This window comes from Nipponia nippon, unplaced genomic scaffold (assembly GCF_047370975.1).
Source record: "Nipponia nippon isolate SJK-2023a ecotype South Korea unplaced genomic scaffold, ASM4737097v1 scaffold_9, whole genome shotgun sequence".
Lineage (NCBI taxonomy): Eukaryota > Metazoa > Chordata > Aves > Pelecaniformes > Threskiornithidae > Nipponia > Nipponia nippon.
This window is the reverse complement of record NW_028262413.1, coordinates 34,751,635-34,768,984: the sequence shown is the minus strand read 5'-3', so window position 1 is coordinate 34,768,984 and position 17,350 is coordinate 34,751,635. Positions and strand designations below refer to the sequence as shown.

General features: G+C 36.1%; 1 protein-coding gene across 7 annotated transcripts in view; it reads left to right on the top strand.

Annotated features, from left to right (window-relative positions):
- The window catches only part of UNC13C (unc-13 homolog C), a 262,536-nt gene that overhangs the window by 196,537 nt on the left and 48,649 nt on the right, over nt 1–17,350 (top strand). For all 7 annotated transcript variants that reach the window (XR_015701258.1, XR_015701259.1, XM_087743345.1 and 4 more), the window contains 3 exons: nt 914–999; nt 15,762–15,888; nt 16,882–16,978. Coding sequence is in view for 5 of the 7 variants with exons in the window: in XM_087743345.1 (XP_087599471.1) it covers nt 914–999; nt 15,762–15,888; nt 16,882–16,978 (310 nt within the window). In the remaining 2 variants the exon portion in view is untranslated. The remainder of the gene's footprint in view (nt 1–913; nt 1,000–15,761; nt 15,889–16,881; nt 16,979–17,350) is intronic.

Sequence of the window (17,350 nt, the reverse complement as noted above, 5' to 3'; positions counted from 1 at the left end):
AGTTTCACCACGCAGAGGTTCTGTGAAATACTTCCTGCTCCCAAGCTGCATGACCTGCTGTGGTCTACTTCTGTACCCTGACAACTGCTCATATTAATGTCTGTCCCACACCTGCAGTAAGGACAGGCTTTTTTTTTTTGCTTTTTTCTTTTTAAAAAAGGACAGACAAATAGCTTTCCTTTTAAATATGATGTGAAACATGCAGTGTCTTTCACTAGAATGTCAGCTTTTGCTAGTAGCTAACAGTGAAGATGGTAACTGAAAGATTAAAGGTTTTCTTTTACATAGAATAAGAAGCACCTGGGATCTATGAAAAAGTTGTGGAAAAATACTTGATAACAACAAACAATATCTAAAAAAGGACTGTTTTTCAAAGATGACATGAAGCATAAGACCAAAACTAAAGGTTTTAATCAAAAGTATGCATTTTTCTACCTTTTATATTCTTTACTGTTTTTATCCATACTTCAAGGTGTAAGTCTTCAAACAGTGAATTGGATTCAACTAGTATAAACCAATATAACTTCACAGACTTCACTACTTTCCAGTATAATAAGGGAGTTAAGGAAAACCTGTAGCTGCTAAACATCTGAGCCAACTGTTTCAGGTTTTTCATAAGCCATCTGATTTACCTGAAGTTGAGGAGTTATCTGCAAGACAGATGGATGTTTCTTGATTTAAAATGTCATGTGAGGGAATTGATGCAACATTCAACTAATTAGTTAGACCCCTGACATTAGACTAAGGGAAGTTTTTATTTGAAGATTGGATGGTTCATATAATTGTACAAAACAGAAAATACAGTAAGTACATACTAGGGGAATTATTTTGTGGAAATATTTGCCTTTCTGCTGTGCAGCTGTAAGCATAATTTCTAGCAGCAGGTGAACTGATGTAATGTGATTGATTGCAGGTTCCCTCAAGAGCTGAACATGGGAAAAATCAGTGCTGAAATCATGTGGACTCTGTTTGCCCAGGACATGAAATATGCTCTGGAAGGTAATTAGAATAAACTATCAATTACACTAGAGTTCACCAAGACTGATTGCCACTGCAAATCACACCTGACATCAGATTTCTGTGGGTGGTAAGAGTTTTCTGATAAATTTGTTTAAGATGTTTCATACGTTAGTGTCCTAGTTTTGGCAGAGAGTTAGTTAATTTTCTTCCTAGTAGCTGGTATAGCACTGTGTTTTGGATTTAGTATGAGAATAATGTTGATAACACACTGATGTTTTAGTCGTTGCTATGTAGTGCTTACACCAGTCAAGGACTTTTCAGCTTCCCATGCTCTGCCAGGCGCACAAGAAGCTGGGAGGGGGCACAGCCAGGACAGCTGACCCAGACTGGCCAAACGCCTATTCCGTACCGTATGACGTCATGCTCAGTATATAAGCTGGGGGAGTTGGCTGTGGGGCAGTGATCACTGCTTGGGGACTGGCTGGGCATCAGTCGGCGGGTGGTGAGCCGTTGCATCACTTGTTTCTCCTGGGCGTTTGTTCTCTTTTTTTGTTGTTTTCCTTTTCACTATTATTATTGTTTCATTTCAATTATTAAACTGTTCTTATCTCAGCCTGCGAGTTTTCTCACCTTTACCCTTCAGATTTTGTGCCCAACCCCACCAGGAGTGGGAAGGGGAGCGAGCAGCTGTGTGGTGCTCTAGTTGCTCACTGGGGTTAAACCATGACAGTTAGTGAAAAAGGAAAGGAAGAAAAACATTGTACTGCGACTATATGAAGTTATCTGTGGAAGAAGGAGTCAAAAGAACTGTAACTTGAAATGCTGCTTCTTATTGTCTAAATCTGACAAAATCATCAATGTCCAAAGAACCATAAATATACTTGCTAGAGAGCATTGTATGCATTCCATATTTTCTTACTAGCTGAAAATTGCTAACTTGCCCATAAGAAACATTTACAGAATGAAGTTATGGAGAAAACACACACAGATAATTAAACCCTTTTGTGTTCAAAAGGCAGGTTGTATTCATTCTAGTTCCAACAGAATCAAATGCAGTTTCCTTTTATTCTTTAAGATAGTACTGTGGTTAACCATAGGTAAAATATACTTTTTTTTTTTTTTTTCTATAGCAGATATTCTCCAACTAATGGTTTCAAACCCACTCATTAAAATATGGTTATTGCAAAAAAAAAAAAAAAAAAAAAACAAACCTCAAGTAAAAATACCTGCATGAATTTTTTTTAAAAATACTGAAGAGAAGGGATTAAGGAAATAGTCTTAATTCGTGATAGAAATATTGCCAGCCCATATACATATATTCACCCAAACTTTTAGATCATTATTAAAATCATGACTCTTGAAAATAAGTTAATCAAACTCTCCCTAACTAGCATTTATTTTTGCAGAACAAAAAATGATGGCGTTAGCTGAACTTCACTAATTGTCTTTACCTATTAAGCAGATTTCAGGTTTAAATGTGAGAGAAATGCAAGAGAATCTTAGTTTCCATCTGACATCAAGAGTATAGCTAAGATTAATTGGAAACTAAATGGACAAATCTGAACTTGATCAGCAAACTAGTTTTTTGCATTGTAAGACAAGTAATAAAATGCATCCTGTTGGTCTCGTACGTATACAATCTTTACAGAGTTTCTCTCCAGAAGGAAAAAAAAATAAAAAAATAAAGAAAAAGTGTATCAGAAACCAACTGTAAAGCAGTCAATGCAGTTTATAATCTCATGGTCAGCCCCAAGATGATGTGAAAGGAATTATAATATAGAGCACTGTTTTTTAAAAGCAATATAAAATTTTTCTCATCCTTTTATAAAAAAATGTTATTCAGAGAAAGAAAGGATTTATAGTGCTAGCCAATTTTTTTTACTTCCACAGTAGCAGAAATAGCCAATTGTGAATTTTAGGTAAGCAAAACTCAGTCTTCAATCAAGCCTGGTACTAACTACAGATCAAATCTGTCAGTGGTGAAAGTAGGTGTGAGGTTGGATTTAAACAACAATGCAACTCAACAGGCATAAAGGATAAAAAAAGGAATATTTGAAGATTAATTTCTGTATTATTTTTTCCAGAATATCTAATGTGATAATATCAGTGTGGTGGTACTTTGCTGATACTATAGATTTTTATGATGATAAAGAAAAAGAGAGAAAAGATGAATGACTGGAAGGGCTATTAATGGAAGAATTATTTTGTGCATCTGCTGTTATGTTACTTTATTTTGTTAATTATATTATTTGAAAGTGGCATTTGCACACTGAGCACAGCAGAAGAAAAAGACAGGAAGAAAGGAAGGAAGGAAGGAATTACAGGAGCGGTGATTATAATATGTAGAATGACAACAGAAGACATGAAAAAACAAATCTAAGATGTGCGTAGAAGAGATGTTCAAACTAATATTTGAAGGTGATGTTCTATAGTCATGTCAGAGTGAATCAAAAGTACAAGTTTGAGAAAGCTAATGTTAGGCAGGAGATCATCCTTTGAGAGTGATCAATGAAGTCAAAAGCTACCAAGAGCTGAGAAGCATAAAGACCAAATGAAAGCCACTATTTTGGGTTAGAATATATTCCTGGTTACATCAGGGAGAACAACCTTATATCTGGAGAGGCTGTAAATCAGGAACAGGTGTCAGAAGATGGCTGTTCAGCAACTCAGCGTTGTGATTGCACTTACAGATAACTAGCACAGATTAAGAAGAATTTCTAATAGCCATGATATTGTCATGGTTTCATAATTTTGAATGTATAGTTATACTCTGCACCACACACGCATATCCCTGAGCACCCCGGTGCTTATAGTGTTTTAGCCATTAAACTATAAACATTCTGTACTGCAACATGATAATTCACAAAAGATAATTCACTCTATTTGCTAAGTAGAGCATAGTGATTACTCAAAAGGCAGCTTCAAATCAAGCCATGGTTTGTTTCTTGGTTGTAAAGAATAGAACAGGAAGCTCTTGAGAAAGGGTTAATTATACAATATATGAAGTGTGGATAGTTGGGCTGGATCAGGACTTTAAAACAAATATTAATGTTAATATCCTAATTCTGCAGAGAGACATATAGAGGACTCACTAGGAGGCGCTTGACTTTCTATGTCTATTCCAAACCAGTGCCTGCATATGGTGTCATCTCTGTGTTGCTGTGGATACTGTCTTTCTGAGGAAAGTAAATGCCATTTGTGTCATTAGAAATTCTAAGTCACTCCCAGAATCAGTAGTGAAACAATTCCTGTGTATAAATAATAATTAAAGGAAATTGAAATTAATTATAAATTATTATAAATATACATAATTTCACCTTCTATGGTTTCATTCCTAAACAGGAACCCCAATAAATCTAGTCACAAAATATAGATCAGCATGCTGTTTCTCTCTCCAGCTTTGCTCGTTTTTAAATCATTAATTCTTTCCATGGATATTCTACAAACTGAGTTTGATTCTCTAGTTGTTAATGGCATAAATTTTTTTGCTTTGAATTCTACAAGATTAGGAGCAAGCCCTTAAATATGGTCACATTCGATCCTCATGGTTTTAATGGAGTTCATTAAAATGCATTGCATTCTGCTATGCCAGTCTTGCCTTCCAAGTTATTAACATAGGCTACCATCTGTTCATATGTAGTGTCCAGGGCTGTGATTGCAATCTTTGCCTGATTCAATTTAGTATTAATCTCCTGAAGCAGCATCTTTTGTGTTATAAAGTTGATTCCTTTCTGCATCCAATCAAGAAGCAATGAAATAGTCCAACATTGTTTGCAACAGGATTGCTGATGTGATAAGAAAGATTAAATTAGCTCATCCAAGATCCCGTTTCTGGTTTTTCCCACCTTATATATTCCCAAATATATCCAGCAACTCCCATCAGCTTAAATTCAGGAAATGAGTATGTCATAACTCCATTCTCTAACAGAAAACCAATACTGGAACATCCAGTTTACATTCCTTTTTCTCTTTTTCCTGAGAGCCATCCAGAATGGCTCTTCAGGCTACGTCCTCTCACGGTACAGCTGAATGCCCCCTGTATCTGCTCATGGGATGCATGGAGCTGCAGCTGCTGCTGGGGAGACTTGCTGCTCTTCAGCAGTGCTGCCTGCCTCCTCTGCAGTAGGAGCCAGGCGCCAGCAGTCATTGCACCCCTCTGCCTTGTCCTCTCCCTTGATTCTTGCCCAGGACAGTCTAGCTAGGAGGCTGCTGTTGTGACATGGAGAAGATAGAGGGGCCAGCAGCTTCCATAGCAGTGGCTTTTTGCTAGAGAAAATTATAGCAGCTGCATGTCTCTCTGAATACCAAGGCAGAGTATTTGCATGTGACAGGATAGATGGTTGCTGTTCGGGGGAAACAGCTTGCTTTTTGGGTGGGGGAGGAAAGGATATTCCAAAGCACAATTCAAGTCTCCACAGCTGCCGAGATCAGGGCTACACTGTGCAAGGTGACGTGCCTTGCAAACGAAACTGTACTAAAATCTGGTATTGAGTTCATCATTTCATTCTAGATTTTATTTCATTTTGAATTAATAACAATGTTTAACCTTTGCACAGTATTAGAAGTTTTATGCAAACTTTAACATATTAAGTCCATACCAGTTCTAATTTTTTTTTTCTGATCTAAGGAGCTTGGGGTTATTTTCATGTATAGATTTTGCATGGATAAGGTATCACGTGTTTCTCTTTGAGAACTGACTTCATTATATTTGGACCTTTTTTTTTTCTTCTTTGCAGTTATTCATGAAGCCACAGTGATTTGTGTGATAGTTTATACATTATTGTTTGGCATTTAGTTTACACAAGCATATCTGAGCTTATAGGATGTTAATATTTTAGTACTGTCTGGTCCTCAAATTATTCTGTATTTGTGGTACAAACAAATGAGAACAGAGAGAGAATTTCACCAGCAGTGCAAGTGATTTGTTACTGACTTCATATGGCAAGAAATCTTTTCCTTTCCCAGTATGAAGATACAAAGGTTAAAAGATGATGAGAGAGTAATGAGCTGAAATTAGACATGCAATTACAAAAGTATCTTTTATTCTATGTCCTCAGAAATGTCTTTTTCAGATCTTTCATATCTCTAACTTTTTAATAGGTCAGATCAAATGTCCAAAGCTATCCAGTCTGTTAGAAAGAGAACATTCTAATTGCTGTTATTATGATAATCTAATTCTGGTAGTGGCCAGAAGTCAAGACCAGGATTAGGCCAGAAATTAATTAGCTGCTGTGTAAATACAGCAATAGACAGTCTTAATCCTGCAGGGCTAAGATTCTGAAGTGTCAGGCCTTATAAAAGTCAAAGAACAAGAAAGTCATTACACCATTTTATGCGTTTAACGTAGGTTTGCTTTTTAAATTTGCTGTTGTCCTCAATGCATAAGCAGATATCATGTTCCTGTTTCTCTGACAGGTTCCTCTTTCACGACAGAAACTGATAAAGTGATTTGAAAGAGAAGAGGCAGGTCCGTGAGTTGATGCTGAGCACAGAGACAGCATAGAAAAGAAACAAAAAGGCTAATGCTGCCCAGAGAAAGGTCACGCCATTTGGTGGCAGATTTCAAGTCTATTTTCACATTTACAAAGTTCCCCTTAAGACAGAATATAGCCTTGGCTTAGAGGGAGACTACAGAGTAGATTTGGGGAGGTGGGACTGAGGTTATGGAAGGGAGAACAGGGCAGCATTCACCAGAATGCAGAGTTTCATCAGGGTATCAAAATATGAAACCTTTTTATTTTCGTGAATCTCATTCTGCATTCACACATTTCAACAAATGTATTCCATCCTTGTTTTTCCAGAGACCTGAGGAATAAGGAATCATATGTAGTCTCATGGGGGATTCAGAGAGACTGTAAAGGCAAAGACAAGGAGATTACGGTTGGGGTTAGTAATAAACTTTCCTTTGGCAGACAATCAATGAGATTGAATGTGACATGATTGGAGGAAGAGGGGAGTTAGAAATGTTCTTTGGTCAGCATAACAGACAATGATGTTAATAACAGCAGCTACATACTGTTATGTACTGGAGGGCTGAGCTTTGCGCGTGTGAGAATCCAGTTGAGTACCTATCACATGCAACAGAGACCCCCAGGCTTGCCTAAAAAGCACTGTAGCCATACCAAATGGCACTATTTTGTTGAAGTTAATTAGACCCGCTAATTAAGAGAGATAAAGTGGACAGAACTGTTCCCAGGAGTTAATATTTCTTCATGGCATCGTATTGTGCTGTATCAATGTGTCATCTTACCTGGAACTATCTCAGAGATCTCTAGTATGGGACAACCTTGCACTTGGGTGCATGCCCGCTATATCATTTGGTCATGCCCTAGCCCATTTTCTTTGACTTTATATACTGAACCATAATCAGAACAGTAAGTACTATTGAGCGTTTATGCTGCAGTACAAGTCTACAGTAATCTTAATAAGTTAAAGCTTCTTTATGTCTGATTGTAGGTGTATTCATGGTGCCAGATGTTACTAGAAAAAATGTAGTGCATCAGTGAACGCCTGACTTCATTATTTGTCTTAAAGTAGTCATTCAATAATAGCAGTGTATATTGCCCTATATATTTAATAATGAAAGCTCTGGCCTTATTTAATCTTCTTTTAACCACTGAATATTAATCTTGTTCTAAAACATTGTTATTAGCTCTTACCCAGGCAGTCACTGATTGTAAAATATTTGTGTATAAACTTTTCCAGTGTTGCCTAATTGTGAGCAAGACAATTTTGCTAGTCAACATATACTGGTACTACCATGCTAGATAGGTTATTAGACTGTAAATGATGCTTTAAATGAACCCTATATTGATTAATAATTAGGGGTTATTTATAGCTCACATGGCCCTGTCCTTTCCACAAACCAATGAGTTGAGTATGCAAGTAAGGGAGAAGTGTTCTGTTCCACTGACGGAGCTGTATATCACCTATAGGAGAAGGAAGAGAGCTCTATCTTATACCAAGGGGCAGTTAAGACTTCCTCTGTAGTTTATGAGGCATCTCAGCCCAGAATAATTTGCCTCTTGATTTCTTCTTGTCCTTGATTACTGTTCTTCACCAGTAAAATGTTACAACTTCATTGCAACTCATGGTTTTTTACAAAAACTAGAGTTATGTCTTTTGTCTGAAATAATTTTATGACTGGGAAAATAAAAACAAGAAATCAAGCAAAATTGTGACTTCGTCCCCACAGAAAGTCACTTAAAGGACCTGCATAGTTTAGTGCAGTTCTGCATCTGCTGGTTGGAGAAAAGCTTCATCCTTTTCGCCCTACAGGACATTCCCCTAACGCAGTCATATAGTCCAGCAACTAGGGCTTGAGTTTCTCTGTCCTATTCCTTGAGGGGTTTATTCCGCTTATCTCTGCCAGAGTGGAGCGGCATAATGCTCACACAGTGGGAGTGGAACCTAGCTGCTGCATCCCTTCATGAATTCTGTGAGCTAATCACCCTGTGGATCCACTTATATTTTGGATTTTTTTTCCTTTTAGAAACAGTAACCAATGACAGCTTTCTTAAAACAAAATATTTTTCTTTATCAACTAGAATAAAACATTTGAGTAAAAGAAAATTTAAAATAACAAGCAACCTACATGCTATTTTTAATCCTGCCTATTCTTAAACTTCACACTAAGACACTTCATAAAAGCTTTCCTCATACAGCAAACCTTCTCCCAGCCTCTGTTTTACTAAGTTGAAGGCTCAGTCTTTTACTTTCAGGGCTTTTCCACATACAAAGATTCACTAGTGTCTTTTTTTCTCCTATAGATACACAGGTAAATTTCCCCTTACAGGCAAGTGCATTAGTTCTAAACTAAACATTTGATACTGGTCCCAGCACCCCCAGGAGAACAGGATAAATCCATTAAAACTGCTTGTTTCCACATTATCTTTTAATAAGCCTTAAGTGCAATTTGCTGGGTAACAATTAGCGAACACCTCTCTGTTTTTGCCTTTGCTTCTGCTTTACAGGCAGATCCAGATATGAAACAAGTAATTATTAAAGTGCAGTCTCACATTTATCTTGCTGCCTGATTATTCCTGTTTCGTACTTCATTCTACTAATTGCTTATAACATGCTACCGTGCCTATTTGGTAATGTTTTATGCTCACTTTGCACTCTTCTGAGAAGCCAAAGAGCAGAGCATCAGGTCTAAATGTTTCCTTCATGGAAAGATACATTTTTAAAAAATGAAACAATAAGCAAATGAAAGTAACCTGTCATAAAAATAACATTAAGCGTGCAAAGCTGAGTATTCAGCAGTTAAGACCCAATACAATGAAGGCTGCCTTTATTACCTTTATTCTCTTTTTCCTCCCAGATTCAAGCATTACAATATAGGATTTAATCATGTGATAACGTTTTCTGAGAAGCAGTGGTTTCCAAGAAGCACATATATTCTTTCTTTATTTTGCTATTTTTATACGTATTACAGATCTATGAAAGCCAAAATCAATGTAAACTGGATTCATATACCAACATTACTTTTCCGCTTGTATTACTTTCTGGTTATGTGATTACTTTGAATAAATGTTGAAACTTCAGTACAAAATATTTGAAACTTCCATCATATTCTTCAGAACCAGGGCTTTAATCATCATCATGGATCTCATATCAGATAGGATGGGCCATTTCTTCTGCTCCATTAATAGCCTGCATTTCCTTAGGCTTTCCATGGTCAATTCATGTACAAAGCAAGAATTCTTCTAACAGTAAAAAAGCACAATTCAGATTATTTCAGTCCTTGGAAGCAAGTGCTTATTTCCTTCTGTAATCAATAGTAGCCGTGTATATCCAAAGACAGAATTTTGTCTCTGAGTGTTTGTTCTTTGAATATTATTGATCTGTTAGCTTTCATGGTACATAAACTTCACTCTGATGTGATATTGAAGGGTAAAAGCTATACTGAGGTTGATCTTATTAAATTATTTGCTATACTGGTGTTTGTCTTAGTTGCAAGCAGGACAGAGCAAGTTTATGCTTAATCAAGCTGCATATCTTGCATCTTGAGTTGTCCTGTTGGTGATACAACCATCCACTTTTCTGGAACTTTTATGGAAGTGTTTGTCTGTGAAGTAGTAATTAATTGATGAGACCAATATGCTCAATTTTCAATGAGGAGTAAAAAAAGCAACTCAGTAATGTTAAGAAGATATCAAAGTTAATTTGCCTAAAGTAATTTGAAATGTTTAGGCAATATAACGCGGTAGGTAAAAAATGGCAAATGCAATATTTTGTAGTAGAAAATGGGGCTGTTTGGAGCAGATTCACACATCCCTTATGATATTACATGTTGCATCTCTTAGATAGCATGTAACATTGGTATTCGATGCCCTTGAAGTTCCCATAAGCAGTTTACCTCTCCCAGAAAGTAATGTACAGCTCTGCCTTTTCAGATGCTAAGCAGCTGGCCTTGAACTCACTTGTACCTGCTGTGAAACGTGAAGCAAAGCAGAGCACTCTGAGCAAACAGCCTCTGCTTCTAGAGCTCCTCCTTGAATGTAAAAGGCAATGTCATATCAGCTTTTAAAGTGCACTGCATTAAGTCAAGGATTGATTAGCTCACTTCCACTGCAGGCAAGACAAAAAAGAACAGTAAATCCATTTTTTCTCACCATTCAGAATAAGACAGTCTGCCTTCCTTCCCTGGTCTCTTTTTAGTGAGGAAATATGGCACTCAGGTTAAGAAATCTTTGAACAAGATCTACACTGCCTTTCATAATTTATATATGTTCCCTTAGTAAATTCATTTGATCTCCCTATACCTCAGTTTCCCATTTGTAAAATGTGAATGTAATCACTTCACAGAGATATTCAAGGTGTAATCCATTATGTTTGTGAAGTGTTCAAAGATATTTTGATGAAAATTTCCAAGCAAATGCAGAAAAAAGATTGAATATGTAGAAGTCTCTTATGAAAGACACAATTTATTTTTAAAATGGGAACTAGAGGATTTTTTAGTTGTAAATCAGTTGTAAATGCAATCCAAAAAAGGAGATAATGACAGAAGTTTTTTAGTTTTCAGTTTATTATATTTATCTTGACACAAAGAGCCCTTTCAGAAAGACCAGTAGTATTTCACATTATCAAAATCAATGTAAATTATACATAATTATCAATTAGTTGTGTCCTGCTCTGTATTTCAGTTAATAACCAGTGACTTTCATTGCCTTTAGCAAAGTACAAGAACCCTGGGATGAGATGTCTAGTAGAATGTAATGTTTCCTTCTAAATCAGTTATGAACTTTGTTTGAGTTTATATTTTTCTTCATTTGTGGCCCGATCCAATATGTTACATTCAATTGGAGTCTTCCAGTTCATTTTGGTGGTACAGGGATTAAGACTAGAGCACTATAAGCATAATACCGACATTAAAAGAGGCAATGGCATAGCAAGATGCAGAAACTGCATTGGGATCAAGTACCCAAAACACAGGCGTATCATACTGGTGTAATGTTTCCACAGTGATTCAGAGGGAGGAATACCAATTCATACTCAATCAGTATCATTCCTCATAGGACTTCCCTAGGACCTCTTCTTCCACCAGCCATGCTCAGTTTGTGCCATGCCTATACTTCCCAATTATACAACTGAAAGTTTGGAAATAGCAGGTTTTCTGAAACAGCAGCTCTGAAAGGAATAGACAAAATATGCAGCTGGTAGTCTGTAGAATGATTGGTAAGTAATTACTGCCAATAATATGGAATTATGTCACAATGGTTGAAAATAGCATCTGAGTTTTGATAGGAAATTTTGCAGTTAATACAAACACAATTCGCTTATGCCTAGTCTTAATCATTTCCATTTTAATAAACTGTAGTGCAATAGCATGTATGTAACAGTCAAACCAACTGATTGTGATGTAATTAATTTGCTACACATAAATATTCTTTGTAGTAGTTATTCATCTCTGAAACATTATCTTTAAAGCCTGGAAGCTGAGCAAGGTTTTTTTGTTAGATATTTATATGTATTTATGTATATCTAGTCAAATTGTTAATTTTTACAGACAAGTTTCCTTCTTGCAGTTCTTGTTCATAAGGATTTGAAATATTCTTTAAAATCACCTCATTAGAATCCTTCAAGCAGTTTAACTGTATGTTGTTACAAAAACAGTGGCTAGGAAACTGCTGTAGAAAAAAAAATTGCTCTCAGCTTTTGTACCCCGATAAGGGAAAATTAGAATTGAACAAAATATCAAATTGATTACCTGAATATTTAAATGTTTGTCTTTTATGAAGGTATTTAGATTACCTTTTTTTCCTTTTTTAGTAACTAATTCGTATCAAAAATTACATGGATACTCAGACTGATGTTATTACCTCAAGGTTAAAAAGGAAAAAGGATTCTGTAATGAATGGGATTCTATTCCAGTTTGTTAAATGGCTTTATGTCTTTAGCGTCATGTAGGTGTTTCTGCTTAATAAATCATCATTATGACTTTATTGACAAAATACTATGACACTATGAACATCAGACCAAAACATAATAGCTGTCTTGCAGTTTCTTTTTGTTTGCTGCCTTAAGAAAATCTTCTCAGCTTTCTTTAGCAATTGCTGGGAAAATGAGCAAGAAATCAAACATGATTCCAAAGTCTTGCTGTTTGGTCACAGGCCTATGAGGAAAGTACCTTGGATTATAGTCCTTCCTACAATGTCTCTTTATACATTTTTCTGTAAAAGAACAATTGTCTGCAATTAGATTATTTGCTAGATACAATGTCACCAGGTCAGTGGCTGATTTCATCACACACCAAACACAGATGCATATATTAATGCGTTCCACGTAATAGTCTTTTAAAAAAATCTCTCTTTCTTGTTACACAAACAGCGCCTGAACTGAAGATTTTTTTTTTTTTCTCGGTGCTTTTGCTTACTGGAAGTCTTCTTAAAGGTGTTACTGTAATTGTAATTTGTACAACTGAGATGGAACAACTCTTTATACAGTTTTCGTTGTAGTTGCAGTTACAATGTCTATTACTGCAAACCTGTGGCAAGCGTATGTGCATTATAGCATTACCCCTAAGGAGATATTCAAAACCCCCACAGCGTAATCAATGCTGTAAAAAAGATGCTCTTACTGGAACTGTGATAAAAGCAGCTAAAGTGCCCCATACACACAGATTACAGTTTACAGATTTTACAGTTTACAGAAATCTTACCAGTATTTTTTTCATTGATTTATGATACAGTAATATAGAATAATGTGCCATTATCACTAATGGGAACTTCAAATGTCCTTGTTATGAAACTCAGTAGATTAATAGATGCTTATAAAAATATGCTGCACTACAAGGAACACTTCATAAAAGCAGCAGCACAAAGAAATGATTAATAATATTAGGTTTACTATACTGGAGATTCTGTTTATCTAGAATCAATTATGAGAAAGGTCTAGTATTTCTATCATAATCTCTGCTGAGCGAATTTGCACAGCATACAATTGGCAGATTTACTTCAAGGCTGACTCAGCATGCTAATAATTTTGCAAAGCAAGAGTGGACTGTTTTAGAAAGAGTCATACTCTGCAGCTACTACATCTGTCTTCCAGAAAGTCCAAAATGGATATACCTGTATAGGAAAACATGGTCCCAGCTTTCTTTCTGGGAAAAGAAAGACCCAGATCTCCAAACTGCATACATACATCCTGTGTTGTCTCACGTTTGCATTAACTTGTGCGAGTTTTTCAGAAATTGAGAAAGCAACCCATGGGTCTTAATCTAAATTTAGAATGCCTACAGTGATGTTCTTATGCTTTCAAACCGAAATCCATGGTTACTGTGGATAAACTCATCTAATACAATCCAGTTAAAATTATCATGAGCTGACTCATATGGGCACCTGTTTTCTCTGTTCTTTGGACTTTGTAGATCACGTGAAGTATTTTCCGATGTTCTCATAGGTTAATATTAGGAATTGAGGATGCATTTTTCACTTATATGTAGCTACAAGTAATATCCTAGGAGACTTTTGAAATATACTTTCCAAGATATAATAGCCTGGAGAAAAAAACTTAGTTATTCATGAATTATTTTTGTGCTTGTTTCTAATGTGTTATAATTTAGATCTTAACTTAAAAGAGAAAATATAAATGAATGTTATTGTATAAGTGGTACCCTCCTGGACAAGTTTGCCCATCGTTGGCAGCAGCTCATTTCTAAAATTGAAATAAGCATTTGCTTGGTTTGTGATACTATACAAAACATTCTTAAGTTGCATTGTATAATGTAATAACCCATTCATGCAACACTTGAATGAAAAAATGCTATTCATTTCAGAAATTCCACTCTATTGTGATGCAATATAAGACAGATTTTTCTTAATAATGACTTCAGCAGCAGATGTACAGTGAACTTGATAGCAATAAGATAATTGTTCTCAGTCAAAGACTGGTATCACTTGTAAGAGCTACCTTTTGTTGAGCAAATGTTTGGTCATCTAGCTGTCTACAATAATAGATTGTGGAAAAACTCCTACCAGAATAAATAAATAAGATTCCTCAGGTCTGTAGAAAGTAAGAACCATGAGAGTATGCATACACCTTTCTCCCTGTGGTTCTGTTTAAGGCTAGTAACCAATGATATTATGCTAGGGAGAATTTGTAGTACTCTCAAGTAGCAATTGGGTATTGAACAAATGCAACATTTAGACAGAAACTGATTTACTGATTTTTCTGGAGTGCGATGAAAAGGCACTGAAGGTGAAAATGCTACCACAATGCTAAAAAGGCAATAAAAGCCCACAGGGGCACTTCATAAGCCGATTCCCACAACACTTAGGAATTCACTGCATAATAATGTGCTTCTGAAACACTTATTTCTCATATGGCATGGTGATATTGCTAGAATACTGATTTGGCATAATAATAAAACTAAAAATTTCCTGTTAATGTACCTGATCAGATCTGAAAAACACAGAATGTATATTTCACAGCGCATTTGCACTGACAGAGAACTGAGTGGTATATTCGTGTGTGTGTAGGACAGAGGATGGGATGCTCCCACTGTTATATCAAATCAGATTCACATCCAAATATGTATGAAAAATTTGTGTAATACTATGTTATGATGCAAGCAGAAGTAAGGAGCAAAAAGGAGGTTTGAAAGAGGCGAGTTCTTAATACATACTATTTACACAAGAATGTCATTCCTGCCAAGCATCTGTATTAGGTCACTTTTTATGGAAAAGAGATTAGTCTTTTGCCTAAGGAAGAATGGTCAAGTGACACGACGTCTCAAACAGATGAGATCTGTGGAGATTTTAGGAAGCTGTGAGCAGTAAGTGAAGGAAGGATTACTCTGCCCAAGATTTGTGGATCCATGGTCTCCTGCTGTGGGAGAAAGAAATGAAAGACTTGAGCAAGGATAAAGTGCCCATTAGCTAATGGAGTGATAGAAAGGAGCTGTCCAGGCCTGAGGCGGCTGGATGGGAAAGGCTGCAGAGCATTGTGGATAAGCTAAATAAGGATCATAATCCGGGAAGAAAGATGGACGTTTTGTAACAACCAAAGAAGCATCTAAAGAACAGGAAGTCAGCAACTTTGTGGGCTTTGCTCACTGCAGTGAAGAGAGTTGAAAAGCCTAACTTGTGGTCTGGTCTTTGTTTTGTTTTGTTTTTCCTAAGGGTACTCAGAACCTGAAGACTGAAACTGTGGGGGCTACTGTCTCTAAAAAAATCAAACCAGTTGTGCTTTAAAATGCAAGTACTGTATTATTATGTGACTAGTGCATTGAGGCACAAGAACGTTATTTACTATTAGAATCCTATTAAATGCCTTTATTTCAACTCATTCTATTACAGAACATGAAAAGCAGCGGTTATGCAAAAGCACAGATTATATGAATTTGCACTTCAAAGTGAAATGGTTTTATAATGAGTATGTGCGAGAACTGTCTGCTTTCAAGGATGCAGTGCCTGAATACTCTCTGTAAGTAGCGTATAGGGAAGTCTCCCATGAGTTTGGGCTTGGTGCAAGGTTTATTTTGGTCTAATATTTACGCTTAAGTGCGTGCAAGATCTCACGGTGCGTAGCACTGACAACTCTTTTCACACTTCCTGATCTTTAATTCTTCATTCTGTCATATGAAATAGTCCAGGTATTAAAAGTGCTGTTAGCTATTTTATAGAATTCTTTATCCAACTGTTGTAACTGCAGGTCTTCATAGACGACAAAATATTTTGGTTAGAAAATGCCTGAGGAAGGTATGAAATGTGAGAACAGCAGCAGTATTAGTTATAGGCCCCTACATTTGTTTCATACCCAAATTTGGGTGAAGATACAATGCTAGTGGGATATACTACTGAAATTATTTCTTATTGCATTGGGTTAATATTCAGCTGCTGTTTTCATTTTCACCTTTCCTCCTGCAATTGATACATTCGATCCTGTCCTTTTATATAAACTATCCTTAATCTCATTCCTTAATATTCTGCAAGACTGCTGATTTGCCGACATGGTTTGGGGCCTGTCATTGCTTTAAATTTTTTTTAAATAAACTAAAGGCAAATAAAACACAGCTGATGTTTTGTTAAAGCAAAGTTTTCTCCAAGTTATTTCACATACAAATAAAAAGTAAATGTTAACAAAGAACCAATATTGATTAAAGACACACTTTAAAATAAAAAAAAAAAAAGTGCAGAATATGATCCCCTGCAAAACATGGACCCATTTCTTTGATGGCTACTGCTAATTTTACATTGCTGGGGTAGACCAGTTAAAGTATTGTGAAACTGAAGCCTGAAAGACCCTTTGGTAGCCACAGTGTCTTTGGTGACAAAAATTTTTCTAGGATGGTAGACTTTTTAGCAGCTAGAACAGATGTGAAGACACAAGATGCCAAACTGCTGGGTGGTGTGGCATCTCTCCTTTCAGGATCTTTATGAAATGTACTTACTTTAGAAAATTCTTTTTAATTTTCAGGTGGTTTGAACCATTTGTCATTCAGTGGCTGGATGAAAATGAGGATGTTTCAATGGAATTTCTTCATGGAGCACTAGAAAGAGACAAAAAAGACGGGGTGAGCCTTTGTTTTATGAAGAAAAGAATAAAGAAAGTATTAAGACAGTTATTTAATATTGCAAAACCAGAAGTACATTTGATCCCACAGTATCCTTGTTAGACCTCACAAGATATGCAGTCAGTAATGGTTCTTGGAAGATAACCCTATGGACAAATTCCTGCTCTAATTTCATCTGCCTGAATTCCCCATAGACTTCAGTCTGTGGTTTCACTAAACTCTGATGTGATACTGATGTCATGAAAGAGAATTTTGTTTTTATTTTTAAGAGGTCTGAAAGTAATAGAAATGTGAAAAGCCACAATTCTCAGTATTATCAGTGAGGCTTTGTTTAAATTTAGTTTTTATTTATTACTTTTTATGACTCTAGGA